Source organism: Sabethes cyaneus, chromosome 3 (genome assembly GCF_943734655.1).
Source record: "Sabethes cyaneus chromosome 3, idSabCyanKW18_F2, whole genome shotgun sequence".
Lineage (NCBI taxonomy): Eukaryota > Metazoa > Arthropoda > Insecta > Diptera > Culicidae > Sabethes > Sabethes cyaneus.
The window spans coordinates 10954736-10973430 of NC_071355.1; the positions used below are offsets into that span (position 1 = coordinate 10954736).

Sequence of the window (18695 nt, forward strand, 5' to 3'; positions counted from 1 at the left end):
ATTTGTATACCGCTAAATAAACCGCTAACTTTTTTTGCAGAAGGAAAATTTGTAAGAAATATCGCACAGGCTTCGGTCGAAGGATTCCAAATTCCAAACTTTTGTATGTACTTTACCAGCCAAGAGCCGGGGTGGCTCTTGCCGTATCAAGAATTCCTCTCCATTGTACTTCTGGGTCCTAGGCTACTCGTTTCCAATTTGTTACGCGTCTCGGCACATGCAAGTTGGCTTCAACCTGGTTAAACCATCTAACTCGTTTGGCCCCTCTATTCCTATTGCCGGTGGAGCTCTTGAAGAGAACGTATTTTACGTTCGGTATCCTTGCGATGTGGCCGGCCCACCGTAGTCTCCCAACTTTTTCCCAAATAGTGACTACAACTCATATGTCTATGCCACTCTCCGCTATCCGTTTGTACTCCGCCAAAAATAGTCCGCAACATCTTTCGTTCAAATACGGCAAGTGCACTTCCGTAAACAAAGTTGTTGTCTCAAGTCCGTAGAGGACTACTTTTGTACGCGGACTCAAATAAATCGATATTTAAAAACTTCGAGGCCTCTTACATTCACTGAAAACATCAAGGGAGATTTTTCGATTTTCTCGGACATCACTCGTTTTATAAATGCATAAGTGCTCGGCCAAATTTCAACGCAATAAATTTTTCACAACAACCAAGGAAAATTATTATCTACAAAATATTTTTTTACAAATTTTCTACCTTCTGATTCTGTTTCCTTTTATTTTGATTTCATTGTATTTTTACTAAAAACTTGAAGTTTTATTACTAGATGCGCCACTACTGGTACGGTATAAATAACTTTTTATTAAGCAATCCAGAGAAAATATTATTTGGAAAGCATTTACATAAATTTTCACAGCAATGGAAAACTCCAATAAAAAATCGAGGAATCTATGTCATGGAACATGGAAATGTTTTGTACCCTTTTAATGTGATAATATGCGAAGTGATAATGTTCTTTAAACATTTGTCATGAATACCTGCAATTCTTTGCACGGAATTATCTCAAGAATTTTTTCTTAGACCTTTGAAACAAAAATTTTCTTTTATTGCCGAAATCAGCGCTTATCAAAGTAATGCTGATTCTACAGTGCTAACGAATTTAGCTGTTAGCGGTTAGCGTTAGCTTCCGCTAAATTGTTGGTTGATTTAGCGGTTAGCGGTTATCGAAGCTAACGTTCTGATTTAGCGGATTAGCTGTTAGCGAAGCTAAAATTTCGGTTAGCGGTGCCCACCTCTGTAATCTGATTAGAGTAAAATGTAGCCTAGGAAATTGTCAGTCGCTTGGTGTCATTAACCCATTGTTTTAAATTTTGCGGCTTGGTTCGGTCTGACTTAACACCGAACAATTTATTCAGTCAAAAAAAAGCGGCTTTTATTTTATAAAGGGTATCTCGATGCGAGGACTAGGGAAAACTAACTAGAGGACGGTAAACCTAGGAAAACGAATAGACCTAGACAGATGAGATTTCTGCGGGGGGGCTGCCCCCCCGCAGTGGCCGGCGCTTCCGACGGCGGGTCACCGGCGAACACTCGCCGTTGCCTGCGGCCGGCTCGCCCTGAATCATCTAGGAAACGTTAAATATATGGATTATCGCAAACGTACATTATGGCTCCCGTCGGAAGTGCCGGCCACTGCGGGGGGACAGCCCCCCGCAGAAATCACATCTGTCTAAGTCTATTCGCAAAGCCGCTTTTTTAATCTGAATCAGTTAGGCCTTTTGCGACTTGGTCGCGCTGGTCCTTTAAGCTTTGAACTGGTCGAAGTGTAGTTCTGGGTTTCCAAACCAAAAATATGAATTATGGCAAACGTATATTATGGCAAACGTACATTATGGCTTCCGTCCATTATGGCAAACATACATTATGGCATTCGTCTGTATGGCTTCCGTCTATTATGGCAAACATACATTATGGCAATCGTCTATATGGCATTCGTACGTATGGCAACCGTCCGTATGGCTATCGTATTTATGGCTCTCGTCCGGTCACCGATTGAGAATTGTTTTCCTTTTGTCGTCTTGTCGTATTGTTGAAGGATCAATCAACCCATACTAACAAAAAATAACAGAAACTTTGGCTTGAGAATGATGAAAGTTTACCTTTAAAAATTTACCATAGCTTATTCTTCGTCTTTGCTTTGAGGCTTGCCTGTAAGTCGTTAGCGAAGAAAGCGTTTTTACTCAAATTGTTTCATATGCATATTTTGTCGTTTAGAATTCAATAGGGTCTTTTTCTAATTCCCGTCGTAATAAGGAAAGTCATTCTAATTTTCATCATTTGCTGGATGGATTTAATGAATACTCCAAAAGTTCTTGTGCTGATTTGACTAAAACACACTTACCTTTCGATCAGCCACGTAGCCAGAAGGGGGGGCCCGGGGGCCCAATTTTGATTTTAACTGTTTTATGTGTATATTTTTTCGTTTAGAACCACAATACATTAAATGTATTATAATATATTATAGTTATAACCAATAAGATATGCATATAATGTATTAGGAGCCAAGATATGACTCCTGGCCCCCACCTCTGGCTACGTGGCTGCTTTCGATCCGTGTACTTTGAAATCACTGAAAAGCGACTATTGAAGCATATTTTTGAAATTACGCAACTGACTTCATTGCTAAAATTCGTCGTACCGTTTCAAAATCCGTCCATCAAAATTTTTCATCGTCCGAATTAAAAATAACAACAATGTTTACGAAGCTAACGCGCATGTATTTGTGTAGGACGGCATGACAAATGTTATTCTACAAAATTTCTGCAGGACAGGCAAGTTTTTCTGGCTGTAGAATAACGACAATGCCTTGCGTAAGTTATTTTCATTTATGAATGACGGAAATTAAAACGACTAGTCGACATTGTCTTCTTCGTCGCACGAAAAAACGTAGGAAATTTGGCTGGTAGGAATTCTTTAATGATAAAAAGCATTTAAATAGATCAGCTTACTTTGATTGATCGCATATGATAGACAACAAACTAAAATATTAGGGAATAACAAGTTTTGCATTGTGTGTTATAAAAATGCTGATAGTTTTAATAATTTGTGTTGGATAGGATGAAAATAGGCAATCACGACGAAGCAGCAACAGACCTAAAGTAAGGTTCATTAATGCATTATGTTCTAAACGACAAAAAGTTCATTTTAACACCTGTTTTCTCGTCCATTTTCAAGCCAATTTCTAAGGGGGGGGGGGTGACAAAAACTTTGAAAATGATTTACAATGGCCTAACTAGCGTTTCTCGATTGGTCGGTTAGCGAATTAGCGGTGCCCAACAGTGCATATACGTCTGTAATAAATGCTGTATGGCGGCGAACGGAACCCAGAACAGAAAAAGCTTTGGCAGCAGTTAATGCTACATGCTCATTGAATCGCAGTTTGTTATCTAAAATCACACCTAAGTCACGTATAGGGTTGCCAAGTGGCCGGCCCGACCGGTTTTTCACCTGCAAAGCCGGTGGCCGGTCAATCCTGCAAAAAGGTCGGTTTTCTGACATATGAAGCCGGATTGGTATTTTTTGCCGGATTTGTTAAATTTTCTGATAAATTTATTAGCAATTCTGAGTAGTGGATCATTGAAGATAACCAGTTTTGCAGTGACAATACTTTACTTCTGATGGTAATTAAATTGTCCACCAGCACCAGAAGCAACTAGTTGTCACTCTGAAACTAGCTATGCTATCTTCAATAATCCATTTAATGTTCGTTGTGGTTTCGATTCCGGCGACTACATAAATAATATGTGAATAACGCACATTACACATTCCAGGCAAATCCTCTAATAACATGCTGCGACAACCCGTCCCCCCCCCGCATTTTTTGAAGGCAGAACCGACCGGCCGGTTTTTGTAATTTTGAGACTGGGCAACCCTAGTCACGTATGGAATTTACCCGTTCGAGAACGGCCGAGCCAATCTTGTATGGGAACTCAGTAATAGTTAGGCAGCGAGTAAAAGATATTAGTTTACATTTCTTGATGTTTACAGCCATACCGTTTTCGTCACACCACAACAAGAGTTGATCGATGTCGCTTTGTAAGGCGGCGCAATCTTGGGCGGATGATATCACCCGAAAGGTCGGTTTTGAGGTCGTCAGCGAAGAATGAGTTTTCGGGTGATATCCGACATGCGAGCTCGTTTACGTATAGAGTAAAAATATGCGGGCCCAGTACACTCCCTTGAGGAACTCCTGAAGTGACGTTGAATGTTGTTGAGGTTTCATGCTCAACCTGTACAAAAGCTTTTCGTCCGGTGAGGTATGATTCCAGCCACTCAACTATCCAACTCGGGAACAAGGTCGAAAGCCTTCGAAAAATCTACGTAAAATGATTCTACTTGGCGACGGGATTCAACTGCAGGGAACAACGTGTTTGGTATAAGCCATTAGGTTTGTAGTTGTAGAACGACGTTCGACGAAACCATGCTGAAACTCGCTGATCAAAGGTTTTGTGGCATTGCTCAGGAAACGATGGACAATTGTTTCGGAGACTTTAGCAAGGCAATAAAGTATCGATATTCCACGATAGTTATCAACGAGTTGAATGCCTGATCCTGATTTGCGAATTGGAACCATTTTAGCAGTCTTCCAAATGGACGGAAGCGTACGGTCAGCAAGGGAACGATTGAAAATCAGAGATATCGGGGCAGCCAGTTCTTGCGCACAGTTCTTGATGATAGATGGAGTCAATGCATCCACTCCAGGAAATCCATCTACTCCAGGATGATTTCAAGTCCAACTTCAATTAAAATTTCAAGGTCAATTTTGAAATCCAATGTAAAATTATGTTTTGTGGATTCATTTTTTTGGTGGAAAACTATGTGCTCTCACATGAAAATTTTGTGAGAATATTTATTTCCTGTTTGTCAATTTATAGTCTTTTTATGTTAATATTTTTTTGAAACGATGGTTCTACAATTGATGGAGGGACGGTAGGGAAAGGTAATGAAAATTATTTGTGGATGGAGAGGAAAGAGTGGAAAGGAAGGGGGAAGGGGTTATAGGTAGCTACGCTTATCAAGTTGTGACTCCTACCTTTTGTCCAATGCTGGAAGGTGCATGGGTCGAACCAAGCTATAATCAGAGATTATAACCGGATTTGAACCCACAACACCCGCCAGGGCGTATGGCTGAAACCCGTGTACCTTTGAACCATAGAGGCGCTGGACAAAAGGAGACTGCGCAACCCGCCTTATTAATGTAGCGACGTATCTGGTTTTGGGGTAATTTTAGACACACAAATTGTGCCTCTTCCTCCGTCAACTGTAGAAATCACCGACCGGGCAGTTTTAGTCTAACTTGTTTTTACTTTCAGGACGATGAGTTTGGTCAAGTCTTTTTATGATAAAAATTTTCATGGTAACATTTTTTGTTGTTCGTGAGTTTTGGCTGAAACACTCGGTTTTCCTGAATTTTTAACTAGTTCAAAGATTTATATGCATCAAACAGTGCAGGAGGAAAAACGGGACAAAGATGTAGAAAAGTGGAAAAGAAAAGAAGAAAATGCGGATGCTGGAAAATGGAAAAACGCGAACAGAAATAAAAGAAATTAATAGTAAAAGAAGAAAAACAGAACCTGATAGGAAAGGAGGATAACCGGCACTTCCAAAAAGGAAGAATGGAACAGATAAAAATAAAATGAAATGAAGCGGAACGGAACACAAAAGGAGGAAACAGCGGTCAGAAAAAAGAAAAAAAACGAGAAAAAAAAGTAAAAACGTAACAGAAGCCGTGGAAAAATGAAAGAGAAAAAGATGACAAACGTGGTAAGAAAGAGAAGACGCAACATAAACAAGAGAAACCAAAAAGAAAACGAAGTATAGCACAAACAGCAAAAATAGGAGACAACAGGAAAAACGGCCCAGAGAAAAAGGTAAGAAGGTGGAAATAAGAGTGAAAGACGAAAAACGGGAGATAAAAAAGGAAAACCAGAGAGCAAAGGGAAAAAGGCTGCCTATATTTTTGGCGTGACAGAAAGGCAGAACAACGGATTATCAAAAAGAGAAAAAACGGAACAGGCAAAGACAAAAAACGAGAAGGATGTTACTTTTACTTTGTTACTTGGTAACTGGTAACTTGTCCAGAGCTGCTCAGCGGTGTGGTGGTGAGGGAGGAGGGATAGCGAAGGTTCGGGTGGCAAACCCCGGCTAAACTGCAACTCACCACTGACTCGCGGTACACTGATAGGGAACAAAGAAATGCGAATCTTCAATCGATGCAACACCAGAAGAAAGATTATTACAGGCCAATCCATGCTATTGGCTCAAAACGCTATACTAAAGTGAACCTTAAACCCCGATTAGCAAAACGACAAACAACTAACTCCTTTCGAGTTGAACTAAGCAGATTCACGAAATGGTGCAAAATGGAGCTATCTCTGTGTCTTGAGGAATACAGATTGAATTAGAATTTTTCTGTTTATTTCCCTCCCGTACACTCGTCAGTTTCCTCTTAATTACTAAGTTTTGGCTTAAATCTATTTACTTATCGTGCTGGTGTTACGGATGGCTATTTTTGTACAGGTCGTTTCACGACCAGGAAGCGTTGAATTTTCAGCAAATGCCGATCCCTGATCGGCGTATCATCTCCTACGCTCGCCGGCGTAGCGCTGGTTTCACGAACGGTCCTTTTCAGCAAATGCCGATCCCTGATCAGCCTACCACCGCCTACGCTGGCCTCGCGTAGCAATGGCATCTATGGTCTATCGCCACAATGGCGGATGTATTGATTACTGGAACAAACGGTGTCCTCTACAGAGGCTATGGCTGACGTATTGTTGGCCAAAACAAAGACTATCCTCAACAGAGGCAATGGCTGACGTATTGTTAGCCGGAACGAACACTATCCTCCACCGAGGCAATGGCTGACGTATTGTTGGCCGGAACAGAACTGTCCTCAACAGAGGTACCGGATGAGGTATTGTTCGCCGGAACAAGCACTCCGAAATAACCTTCCGGTTCAAACGTCGCCTTTGGTAGAATGTATCTGGAACCAAGATAAAAAGGTCCCTCTAGGACCTTTTCATTTATCTTTTTATAACTTTTAACTGTAGTTTCTGTTGTGTCGTCGCTTTTTACTTTTCTTAGCACTTTCAGAACACTACTTTTTACTAAGAAAGACTTTTATTCTCTATTCTTCACTTTGCACCACTATTATTTTTAAGTAAAATAAAAACTTTTTACGCGACTTACTGTCGTTCGCTGTTACGACAGAATCAAATTCTTTCAGCATAACAGCTGAGCCTTTTAAAGGATCTGTCAGTTGAGGTTCGGGAACGAAATTTTCCCGAACGTCAACAATGCCCTATTGTAATGGCAACCCTTCTTGTGATTTTGCACCGCGGCTTTGAATGCCCGATTCGTCTTTCCCTTTGTATCTGTGAGCGTACAAATATTGGTGACCACTCCGCCAAGACGCAAACCGCGCCAGGCTTGGAGTGATATCAGCTATATTGCTGTGAGTGGCAGTGGTGAATTCAGTAAAAGCGTACTAGTTAGAATGACCACTCCGCCCAGGACGCAAACCGCGCCAGGCTTGGCGTGCTATCACTCAAACCGCCATCTGCCTCTCGATAAAGCTTTCCAAAGTGAATCATCCATCCGTCCGCAGACTTGGAAGGTTATCACCCACCTCGTTGACAGCTCTCCCGGAGAGGGATGCTTTTACAAAACATCTACTTTTGAGTAAACTTTCCTCCGTGAGTGGCCTCTGCATCCAAAGACTTAGAGAGCTACCACTCCTTCTGTCAAAGTTTGCTCAGAGGTGGACTTAGGAAATAGGAATAAACTGAGCAACTAGGGACAACATTTTGGATTTTGGCGGAGCTAAAATATAAATTGTAACCAACGGTTACAAGGAAAGGAGATAAAAAGAGTTCGAAAAACACGAAAGCTAGAAACGAAGAAAAGAAAAAGGAAAGAGGAAAGATGAAAAACGGGAAATAAAATTACAAGAAACGCATGGAAAATAAGATGAAAAATAGTACTGAAAATAAAAAAAATTAAACAAGAAATGAAGCAAAACGGAACAATGAAACAGGATTGGACCGGGAAGCAGGAACAGACCGATTGGGTCGGATACACTGATTTTTAGGGTACAATTGGATTAAAAATTAAAGCTGAACTAAAGATTAGATCTGAAATTGAACCTGAAACGTAAAAAAAGCCTTGGATTTAAACATCTTGAAAACACGACAGACTTCGAAGCCGGTTATTGGCGTACAGGACAATTACGGGGTTAGTGCAATGATCCTACCGATTCTATCCAGTAAGCTAGTACTGCCTAGCCGAGATTCTAACGTACAACGACTGACTTGTCAGGCGACTATTGTACCTAGAAGCTAACTAGGCGGTTGGCTACATATTTCTTTTAAACATTATAAACCATCATTTCAAATCCATTAGTTGAAATGCAATGTGCAGTAAGAGACTCCAGTTAACCAATAAGCATTACCAATGCTATTCAAATGAAAACCAATAAGCATTTAAGTCACCCTAAATGCTACTTAAAAACTACTTTGGCGAAATTTACGGCTGCTTTACTCCTAAGCCTAACCATCTCATAGTACTGACAATGCTAATTTGCAACTGAAGAAGAATTTGAATAGAATTCTGCGTGGCAACTAACCAAAAATATGCAGTTATTCTTCTTATTTTTGATGCAGTAAACTTTTATCAAGTGAGCATGCTGAGGTTTTTGACGATTTTTTAATTAACACGGTTTTTTAATGACGATTTTTGAATTAACACGCATGACATTTTTTGGATTAATGCGGATGCAGTTTTTTGCAGTTTTATGCAGTTTTTTCAACATGCTATGTAACCCCCGTGTAAAAAATACTTGAGTATATCTGGAAAGGTAGACAGGGAGGGGGTACAGAAAATACAGAAAACGTGGATAAATTATTCTTTTCTCATACAAAAAATTATTTTATTTGCGCCTACTGATTTAGTTATACATCAACATAAACCAATGATAAATGTTCGTCTTCGAAGATATGTGTTGACGGTGCGATGAGCATCATATCTTGCATATTTTTTGCTGGAAGGATTAAGCCTTTAGAACTCAACCAAATGTGACATATTCATAAACAAAAACGTAGTACTACGTTATAATGTGACTTCTACCTTTTAGATTTTAAGATTCATAATCATTAACTAACGTTAACTACCGCACTCTTTGTCGTTGCACGAGGCGCCCCATCAAAAAGCTTCCGGTAAAGTAGACGCTAAAATGAGATCGATTAAATTTCACGTACCTACCGACATATTAAGACAAAGCTGCATGTAAGCACAATGAGTCTCTTTCAGTATTAGTCAAAAATATCGTTTTTATCGTGCATGTGGACAGCCAACCCAACCGGTTAGCATGTATGTTTGTACATATTACTAATACAAGCGATCAATCTAAGTGACCCGCGCTGGAAATTTTCATTCATTCGCAGAGAGTGTAGTGCAGAGTTAAACCTAAGCTGGCATTGTGTATGCCTCTAATGTGGTGAATTATTACTAGTTTTTGTCTCAAATTAAGTTGCATCTATTCATTGCAACGTAGTGCATCTTTTGCATTTTATCAATCGCCTCAGAAAATAGGCTCGTGTGTCGGTGATTAAAAGTTTTATTCCCACAATTCACTATTACCTATAGTAGTGCCTCATCATTGTGAATGGGCGAGGCGTAAACGACACGAAAAAAGAGAGGAAACGAAAACACAGTTTCAGCCAGCTAAGATGAGCAGCAACGGAAATAACATCGAGCTTCTGTGTATATCGGATCAACAGGTATTGCTCATCTCAGCTTAGGGTGTGTCTAGAATAAGTAAATAAAAAAAATCTCAAAACGAACTACCTTCAATAGTTTTGTTGAAAATTTTAACAGACAGATTTCAGTGAAAGTAAGGGTATGTTGTACAGCGCTGACTCATTCTGTTGATAAACATTTTTACAGCCAAATCGTTCTAGTACAACATCGTGCTTTGATGTTTTTCTTTCTGTTTTGATTTAATTATGACGAAGATGTATGTATTTATATACAAATCTAATGCTTTCAGCAAGCGCTCTCCGCCAGTCTGGCAGAAAAGAATCTGAAAAAGTTTCAGTATGCATTGCGTCGAGGTGCGGACCCGACCGTTCGTGATGACTTCACTGGATTGTCCGTGTTCGAAAAGGCATGCGAAACCGCCGGTTCTGCTAGGTTCATTGCGGAGTGTCTAATCTACGGTGTTGATACGCAACAGGTGAGTTTCATTCATGACAACCACACATTAGTTACATCGATACGTAGTAGGCTATTCCAGAAAGCACAAGGCTTGTACATTCTAACAAAACAGTACAGTTTTGACTCGTGTAATAACTTCCTACGGTGGCATTCCTTAGGGTGTTATTTACTTTATGATTTTAACCCAGTCGCGACCTATTTCGGGAGGCATGCTAATTAAAGACATTTTTCATTTGTTTATTATGCTTTGCTCATATTCGTGTAATTGAACGTTAATTTTCAGAATAAACATCGGTTCGCAGTGTTAGTGTGTATGTAATAGCATTATTTTTATTTATGAGCTTCAAGTTTGTATCAGCTTGCACGATCAATTTACTGTAAATCTCATTTAAAATGATTCATGCTTGATCAGATTTGGTCTGTGCAGTAAGTGCAAAGTTGGAAAAGCCCAACTTGGGCTAACCAAACAATTACCTTATTCAATTGGATGCAATATTGCTAGGTAATTATTCACACGCTACCGTTTATATTTCCAGCCGAACGTCAACGGAAAGTATCCAGTTCATTTTGCTGTGCTGTCGGAGGATGCAGAGCACTTTCGGGAACTGCTAAAGGAAGGATCCAATCCTAATCTGCTCTATCAGGAACAAACGGCACTGCATTTGCTCTTTGAGCGCTTAAACAACGATAACTGGAAACGTGTTTTCGTTTGCATCCAGTTGCTGATTCAAAGTGAAGCAGCCAGTGTTAACATTCCCAACGACGACAACCGGACACCGGTTGGAGTTTTTGTGAAAAACTCCAAAAATTGGCAGAAAAATTCCGAGGATTGGAGAAAAGAAATCCTACAGTATTGTTTAAAGTTTGCCACCGTAGATGTGGATACGTTTCGTAAAGGTGAATTGCGAAAGAAGATTCAAGAATATTTCCCGGATATTTCAATTCCAAGCTTCACAATGCAGACCAACCTAGCAGTTTTGGTGACGCTCATTAAAACCCTCAGTGAAGATAAATTTAATTTGGCACTCAAACAGTACAGATCCAAACAAACCAGTGATAGCGAATGGCAGAGTGATTTACAGGAATTGCTCTCGGCTGCAGTGCAATCCGGCCGCCTATCGTTTGTAAAAACACTCATAGATGACAGTTACCAATTCTCGGCGGACTCCCACTTATCGGAGCTGCTAGTTAAATGTTGCAATTTCGGTTATCATGAAATTCTGTTGTTCATTCTGTCCAAAACCGGGCACATAGCAGCATACGTAAAAGCTATAAATTCAGCACCACTACTTTCGCTAGTTATTAAGGAAATCAACACACTCAAGGACCGAGCAAAATGTCCATTCTTCAAGTGCCTCGGAATCTTATTGGATGACGATCGAATAGAAGTAGACAAGGTGGATGATAAGGGTTGCAGTGCTCTGCATTATGCTGTTAAATACAAAGTTGATGGCGCCGTAGATATGTTGCTCAAACATTCGGCCTACATCGGAACGAGTAACATGTTCAAGGAGCTACCGATATGTGAAATGAATGCGGAAATCCTGCGAGAGTATCTAGACTCGTGCGTTACTGCCAACGAAAAGCGTCCGGGAGATGACGACTATGAAATTAACATAGATTACTCCTGTCTTGTTCCACCGGTGTACAAGAAAAACTTTACAGGGGATACGAGAAAAGAGACCGGTTCGGGTGAAATCAACGACGAAATGCTGCCGATTGTATATATGGCGAACTCGGGCGATTTGAAGCCATTGTTGAAACATCCTGTGATATCGAGTTTTGTGTTAATTAAATGGTTAAGGCTTAGTATTTATTTCTACATAAATTTAGTGATTTGTACGACTTTCTTTCTGGCCTTCACCTGGTACGTTGTTGGATGTTACGGCCACAATAACGTCGATCAATGGCTCAAACTTTCGCTGAGAGTAATTTCGTTGGTCGGGACTACATACATAGCAGTGAGAGAAGTTGGTCAAATGTTGCTTCACGCGAAAATGTACTTCCGGTCAATCGAAAACTGGATGGAGCTTACGCTGATTTTGGCATCCTATACGGTTCTACTGAAGGAATTCGAACAAAGCGAGGTTCGGCAAATCATATCGGCAGTAGTAATTCTACTTTCCGCCGTGGAATTCACGCTGCTAGTCGGAATGCTGCCCATCCTGTCGATATCAACGCATATGGTTATGCTGAAGACAGTGTCGAAAAATTTCCTGAAGAGTCTCATTCTGTACTCCATAATACTGATTTCATTCGCTTTCTGTTTCTACACACTTTTTAACGTTAACAATGCTGCTAAATCGAAAGATGTGATAACCTTCCCCGACCAGTTAAATGGCGACAAAGACGAAAAGGAACCGGAAGAAGAGGACAAATTCAACACCTTCGGCGATATTGGTACAGCATTGCTTAAAACAATGGTTATGTTAACAGGTAATTTAAGTCTGAAATTTCAATTTCCATAATTCTTTATTAACGACAAACTTTTTTGCAGGTGAATTTGAAGCTGCCAATATCAAGTTTCAAACCAACGGGGTTAGCTATTTGATATTCCTGTTGTTTTTGTTTTTCGTTGCCATAGTAATATTCAATCTCATGAACGGATTAGCTGTCAGTGATACTGCGGTAATTGGGTTTATAATAAGCAATGCGTGTTGGATTATCACAAAAAAAAAAACTTAATTTCAGGCTATAAAAGCGGAAGCTGAACTGATAGGACTATCGCAAAAAGTGGATGTTATTTCTAAGTACGAAAATGCGTTGAAATTCCCCAATTCAAATGGAGTGGTGTGAGTTAAATTGCTCATATGAATGCTTATCCCTTCTCATTCTTATCCATTTACAGAACAAACCTAATCCATTACATTTTTCCGAGAACGTTTTTACAACTTTTCCCCGCATATTTACCGTACTATTACGTAATAGTAGCTCCCAATCAATCGAATGCTATATTCATACCACGACCGCAGAAGAACGTAGACTCGGAAGCTACCGCTTTGGATGTTGAAAGCCATATCGAATTGCTGCCGGAGAATGCACGAAGCAACGAACGGTTCAAGCTAAGTTTCGGTTGCTGCATTTTGCCTTCGTTCTCGAAGATGGACGCTAAAATTATGAAGTATGCAAAGGAAATTCTGCACTCACGAAACAAGAAAATCCATTCGACCGATAAGCTGGTAGCTTTCGATATGAGATTGTCAACCATCGAGCAGAAATTGGAGCAAATACTGCAGCTGATGGGAAAAGCTGTAAAGTAATCTAGGTTACATAGTTTACATCGTATTGTCAAATAAAGTTCCCCCTGAGTTTTTCTCTACAAGTATTATCGTATCAGGAAAAAAGCTGTACGTTTAAGTTTGAATCTGATTTATATTATATAAAGTGTTATTTTGCTAACAAAGTCTATTCAATTGATCAAAAGAGATATTAAAATTACTAATTCGAATGATAAACAGTGATAACATACCTTGTGTTTGCTTTGAAATCTATTTCAACGTTAATTTATTTATATTTTCATTGGTCTAAGCTCAATAAAATGCTATAAAAGTATTAAACTCGATTTTTTAAAGTCTTAGCAGAGACAAACAGACATTCTTCGCACGCTGTAACAGTCATTCTTTATTTTGTGATTGGGAATGCCTCCGTATTCGTCAAAGAGGCACTTTTTAATGAAAGGTGGGCATTATCACAGGGAAATGGAATATTAAGAATAGAAAAAAAAGAAAAAAGGAACAGAAAAAGAAAAAAATTGAAACCGGAAGACAAAAGGGATAAAGCGGTAAATAAAAACAGAAAGTGACAGAAAATGAGGAAAAGCAGGAGGAAAAACGAAACAGACGCAAACAAAAAACGGGATCGAAAAGGAGTTCAAAAGCAAAACTAAACGAAACCTGGAACCACAATAAAGAAAAAGTCGAACCTGAATCCGTGGAAAAACAAAAAGAAAAAAAGGAATCTCCAGTTCAGCGTGCAACCAGTGCTCGCCAGATCTCGCACCTCCTGGTCTTGCCATTTCACCTTGCCACCTTGTGGACTTCCGCTGGTAATATGCCTTTTGTATTGTTGACCTCTGTTGCCAGTGAGCCAAGGTACACGAACCGTCAACTAGCTCGAGCTCATTACCGTCGATTACCACGGTACAGTCCAAGCGGGTCCTGTCGCGCTCGGTCGCGCCCGCCAGCATTTACTTCGTTGTAGACGTATTTATCTTCAACCCAATCTTCTCTGCCTCACGTTGTAGTCTGGTGTACTACTCTTCCACCACCTCAAATGTTTTGCCGACAGTATCCACGTCGTCAGCAAAGCAGATAAATTGACTGGATTTAACTGAAAATCGCCCCCCCCCATTTCAATCGCCGCTCGTCTCATAACACCTTCAATTGCAATGTTGAATAACCAGCAGGAAAGACCATCCTCTTGTCGAAGTCCCCTGCGAGATTCGAATGGGTCCGACAATCCACCCGAGATTCTCACACAGCACTGGATCCCATCCATCGTAGCCTTGATAAGTCTAGAAAGCTTACCCGGAATGCCGTTTTCGTCCAGAATTTTCCATAGCTCTGGTCGGTTTACACTATCATTCGCGACTTTGAAATTAATGAACAGCCCAACTAGCACTAAATCGTACATCAATAAACGAAAATCATCGTAAATAATTGTTAAATTCGAAATCGTAACTAAAGCTTAATAAAGTCCTAATAAATATGGTGTAAAAGGTACTATGCCCCCTTAAAAAAGCAGGTGCGATAAGAGTTGTGTGGTAGCAACTGTTGCTGAATTTCTAAGTGAAATTGTGGAAAATGAGTCGTACATACGTATCCGCACTGGGCCGGCGCTAACCAATAGAGGTTTTCGTTTTCCGTCAGATCATACCCCTCCTTTTCTTATTTTTTCTTCGTAAAGTACTCCCAATACGAGTGACAATGCAGCGAAAATATATTTTTTTCGTTGACTCTAGAATTTACTACGATATTTTAAACAATGCAAATTGCAAGAATGTTGAATTTCTTTTCACCAAATCACGAATGTTGAGTTATAAAAAATTCGTTTCGGCTGCACTCTTCTCTGAAACAAAAACCATGGTATCTCGCACAATTTTGCAGAAACTTATTTACTTACTTAGGTGGCTTGCCGTCCTAAGACAAAGCCTGTTGAACAAAATTTCTCCATGTAACTCGGTTGAGGGCTACCGCTCTCCAATTCCTCGGACACCGAGTACTCTCCGCCAGATCTCGCTCCACCTGGTCTAGCCATCTTGCTCGCTGCGCACGTGGTCGTCTTGTTCTTGTTTGAGGCGAACACCAAATCCGGCATTCTTGCAACATGCCCTGCCCATCGTATCCGTCCAGCTTTAGCCACCTTCTGGATACTGGGTTCGCCATAGAGCTGTGCGAGTTCATGGTTCATCCTCCGCCTCCATACTCCGTTTTCCTGTACGCCGCCGAAGATCGTTCTTAGCACTTGTCGTTCGAAAACTCCGAGCACTCGCAGGTCCTCCTCGAGCATTGTCCATGTTTCATGCCCGTAGAGAACAACCGGTCTAATAATCGTCTTGTACAGGGTGCACTTTGTACGGGGACTTAGTCTGCTCGACCGCAATTGCTTGTGAACCCCATAGTAAGCACGACTTCCGCTGATAATACGCTTTCGAATCTCACGGCTGGTATCATTGTCCGCCGTTACCAGTGAGCCAAGGTAGACAAATTCATCGACTATCTCAAACTCATCGCCGTCGATCAATATACTACTGCCCAAGCGGTGTCGTTCGGCCTCGGTTCCGCTGACCAGCATGTACATTGTTTTAGACGTATTTACCTTTAATCCAATCTTTTCTGCTTCACGCTTTAGTCTGGTGTACTGTTCGGCCACCGCCACAGATGTTCTGCCGATAATATCCATGTCATTGGCAAATCAGACGAATTGACTAGATTTGTTGAATATCGTGTCCCGCGTGTTGATATCCGCTCGGTTCATAACACCTTGTAGCGCTATGTTGAACAGCAGGCATGAAAGACCATCACCTTGACGAAGCCCTCTGTGTGATTCGAATGAACTTGACAATCCACCCGAAATCCGAACACAGCACTATGTAGCATCCATTGTAGATTTAATCAGTTTGATGAGCTTCCTGGGGAAGCTGTTCTCGTCCATGATTTTCCATAGCTCTTTCCGGTCGATGGTATCATATGCGGCTTTGAAGTCAACGAATAAATGATGCGTGGGTACTCTGTATTCACGGCCCTTTTGGAGGATTTGCCCCAGTGTAAATATTTGATCCGTAGTAGACCGACCTTCGACGAAGCCGGCTTGATAAGTTCCCACTAATCTATTCGCAATTGGTGATAGACGGCGGAAAATGATTTGGGACAGCACTTTATAGGCGGCATTGAGAACGGTGATCGCTCGATAGTTCTCACAGTCCAACTTGTCACCCTTTTTGTAGATCGGGCAGATAACCCCATCTTTCCACTCCTCCGGTAGCTGTTCCGTATCCCAAATTCTAACAATTAGTCGGTGCAGACAAACGGCCAGCTTTTCTGGTCCCATTTTAATAAGCTCCGCTTCGATGCCATCTTTTCCAGCTGACTTGTTGTTCTTTAGCTGATGGCCTCCTTAACTTCGCCTATCGTTTGGGCTGGCACCTCTTCCCCGTTTGTTGCACCGTCGAAATCGCTTTCCCCGCCGCCATGGTTTTCCACCTGGGCGCCATTCAGGTGTTCGTCGAAGTGCTGCTTCCACCTATCCGTCACCTCACGATCGTCCGTCAGAATACTGCCAGTCTTATCCCGACACATTTCGGCTCGCGGCACAAAGCCTATGCGGGATCCGTTCAGTTTCTGCTAGAACTTTCGCGTTTCCTGAGAACGATGCAGCCGCTCCAACTCTGCATATTCCTACTCTTCCAGGTAGCGCTTTTTTCCCGAAAGATTTGGTTCCGCTGCATCTTCTTCTGTTTGTGCCTTTCCACGTTCTGTCGTGTGGCAATTTTGCAGAAAACGCATGCTTTTTGTAAGTGCCATGAAAAAGCTATTCAAATTTACCATGATTCTTGTACAAGTAATATGTTCTCAGATAATTCTACCACCTTTCAAGGTCATGTCTAGTAAATTTGACTAAGATTCTGTTATTTTTGTTATGTATCGGGGTAACGCCGAAAGTAACGCACAGTTATTTTGACCAGAACACTGCTTAAGCTAAACAGAAATCTTTTCTGCAAAAATTCACTGGTGTGTCCACTTAATTTTACCCTCTAATATGGTAACAATTACCATGATTCTTGTTTCAGTGTACGTATCAGCACTGGGCCGGCGCTAGCCAATTTGTCGCTCCTACTTTACCAACTTCGTCACAGCCGCGCTGCCACAAATGAAGTAATTTGCGGTTTCGTCACCAACGAGAATGACATTTGCTGAGGATCGCTTATGTAGGAGTGAGAGGGGAGCAAAGAGTGGAGGAGAGGATCCGGGAGTTTGGAATTTGATGTTGTTGATATTACTCCTACTGCAAACAGCCTCAGCGAGGGCCTCAGCTAATGTCAAAAAATCTTTATATGTGTGCGTGGTGGAATACTTCATATAGATATTTGTGCATGGGGGCCCATCAATTATTTTAGTTACTGTGATTTCTAGCTCTACTAATGTTGCTCAATTTCGAACTATCCCATAAACTATTTATGTTATTTAAAATATTGCTAATTGCAAGAAAAATTGTCCTATCAATAAGTGCGAAATCGCTCTTAAAAGTGCTATTTTAGCTTATATCGTTTCGGTCTCTTCGACGCACTTATTGCTTAGAATGTAACGAAAAAGTGCGCCGAAGATACCGAAACGATTTGAAGTAAAATAGCACTTTTATGAGCGATATCGCTCTGTGGATGGTACAATTTTCCTTGCAATCAGCAATATTCAGGGGCTTGCGATGGGTGCCATGTTTTTGTTGCCAACATCCTCAGCACATCTCAACAAGGTTGGCAGCAAATTTACCTGTCAGACGGGCGCTATTTCCTGCATTTCCTGCAAATAGCGCCCTTCGTTAAGTCGACTGTCAAACACCGTTCGTTAAGATAAGGATAGCACCCCGCTGGCAATATTGGACCGAGAATATAAAATACACCGGAGAAATGGCAGCGTCCCAAATTTATGCATGCACAAATATTCGTGTGTGGCAGCGCTGGCCACACCTGTATATCCTACATTGAGTCGCTGCTCTTCAATGACAGCTAAGGTAACGATTAGTAGTTACGTAGTACCAGGTGATTTCAGGGTTGGCGTGACGCGAATGCTTACCCACAGCGTGGCCAACAGTTCAGATTTGTCGGATCAAAACTTTTATATGTGAAAACCATGCAACATACCAACTTTTCCCTGATTTTTGTTTGCGTTTAAATCTTTAAATGTGACTTCGTAGAAAATTCTGCGAATTTCAGTTGGTTTTACCATCTTATGAAAATCTTGCGTGTAA

The 18695-nt window shown here is 41.0% G+C and overlaps 1 protein-coding gene across 1 annotated transcript; it reads left to right on the forward strand.

Moving 5' to 3' along the window:
• The first annotated feature begins 9482 nt into the window (after positions 1-9482).
• On the forward strand, positions 9483-13718 carry LOC128741829 (transient receptor potential cation channel protein painless). The gene is made up of 6 exons (XM_053837912.1): positions 9483-9796; positions 10066-10251; positions 10769-12668; positions 12730-12860; positions 12924-13024; positions 13081-13718. Exons 1-6 carry the CDS (start codon positions 9746-9748, stop codon positions 13490-13492), a joined length of 2781 nt encoding a protein of 926 aa, XP_053693887.1. The 5' UTR covers positions 9483-9745; the 3' UTR covers positions 13493-13718.
• Positions 13719-18695: the final 4977 nt, after the last annotated feature.

Excerpts from the sequence above, each read along its gene's own strand:
- LOC128741829 (XM_053837912.1), top strand. The coding sequence starts at position 9,746 with ATGAGCAGCAACGGAAATAACATCGAGCTTCTGTGTATATCGGATCAA. Across the intron at positions 9,797-10,065 it reads TGTGTATATCGGATCAACAG|CAAGCGCTCTCCGCCAGTCT; the intron begins GTATTGCTCATC and ends TAATGCTTTCAG. Across the intron at positions 13,025-13,080 it reads CCCAATTCAAATGGAGTGGT|AACAAACCTAATCCATTACA; the intron begins GTGAGTTAAATT and ends ATCCATTTACAG.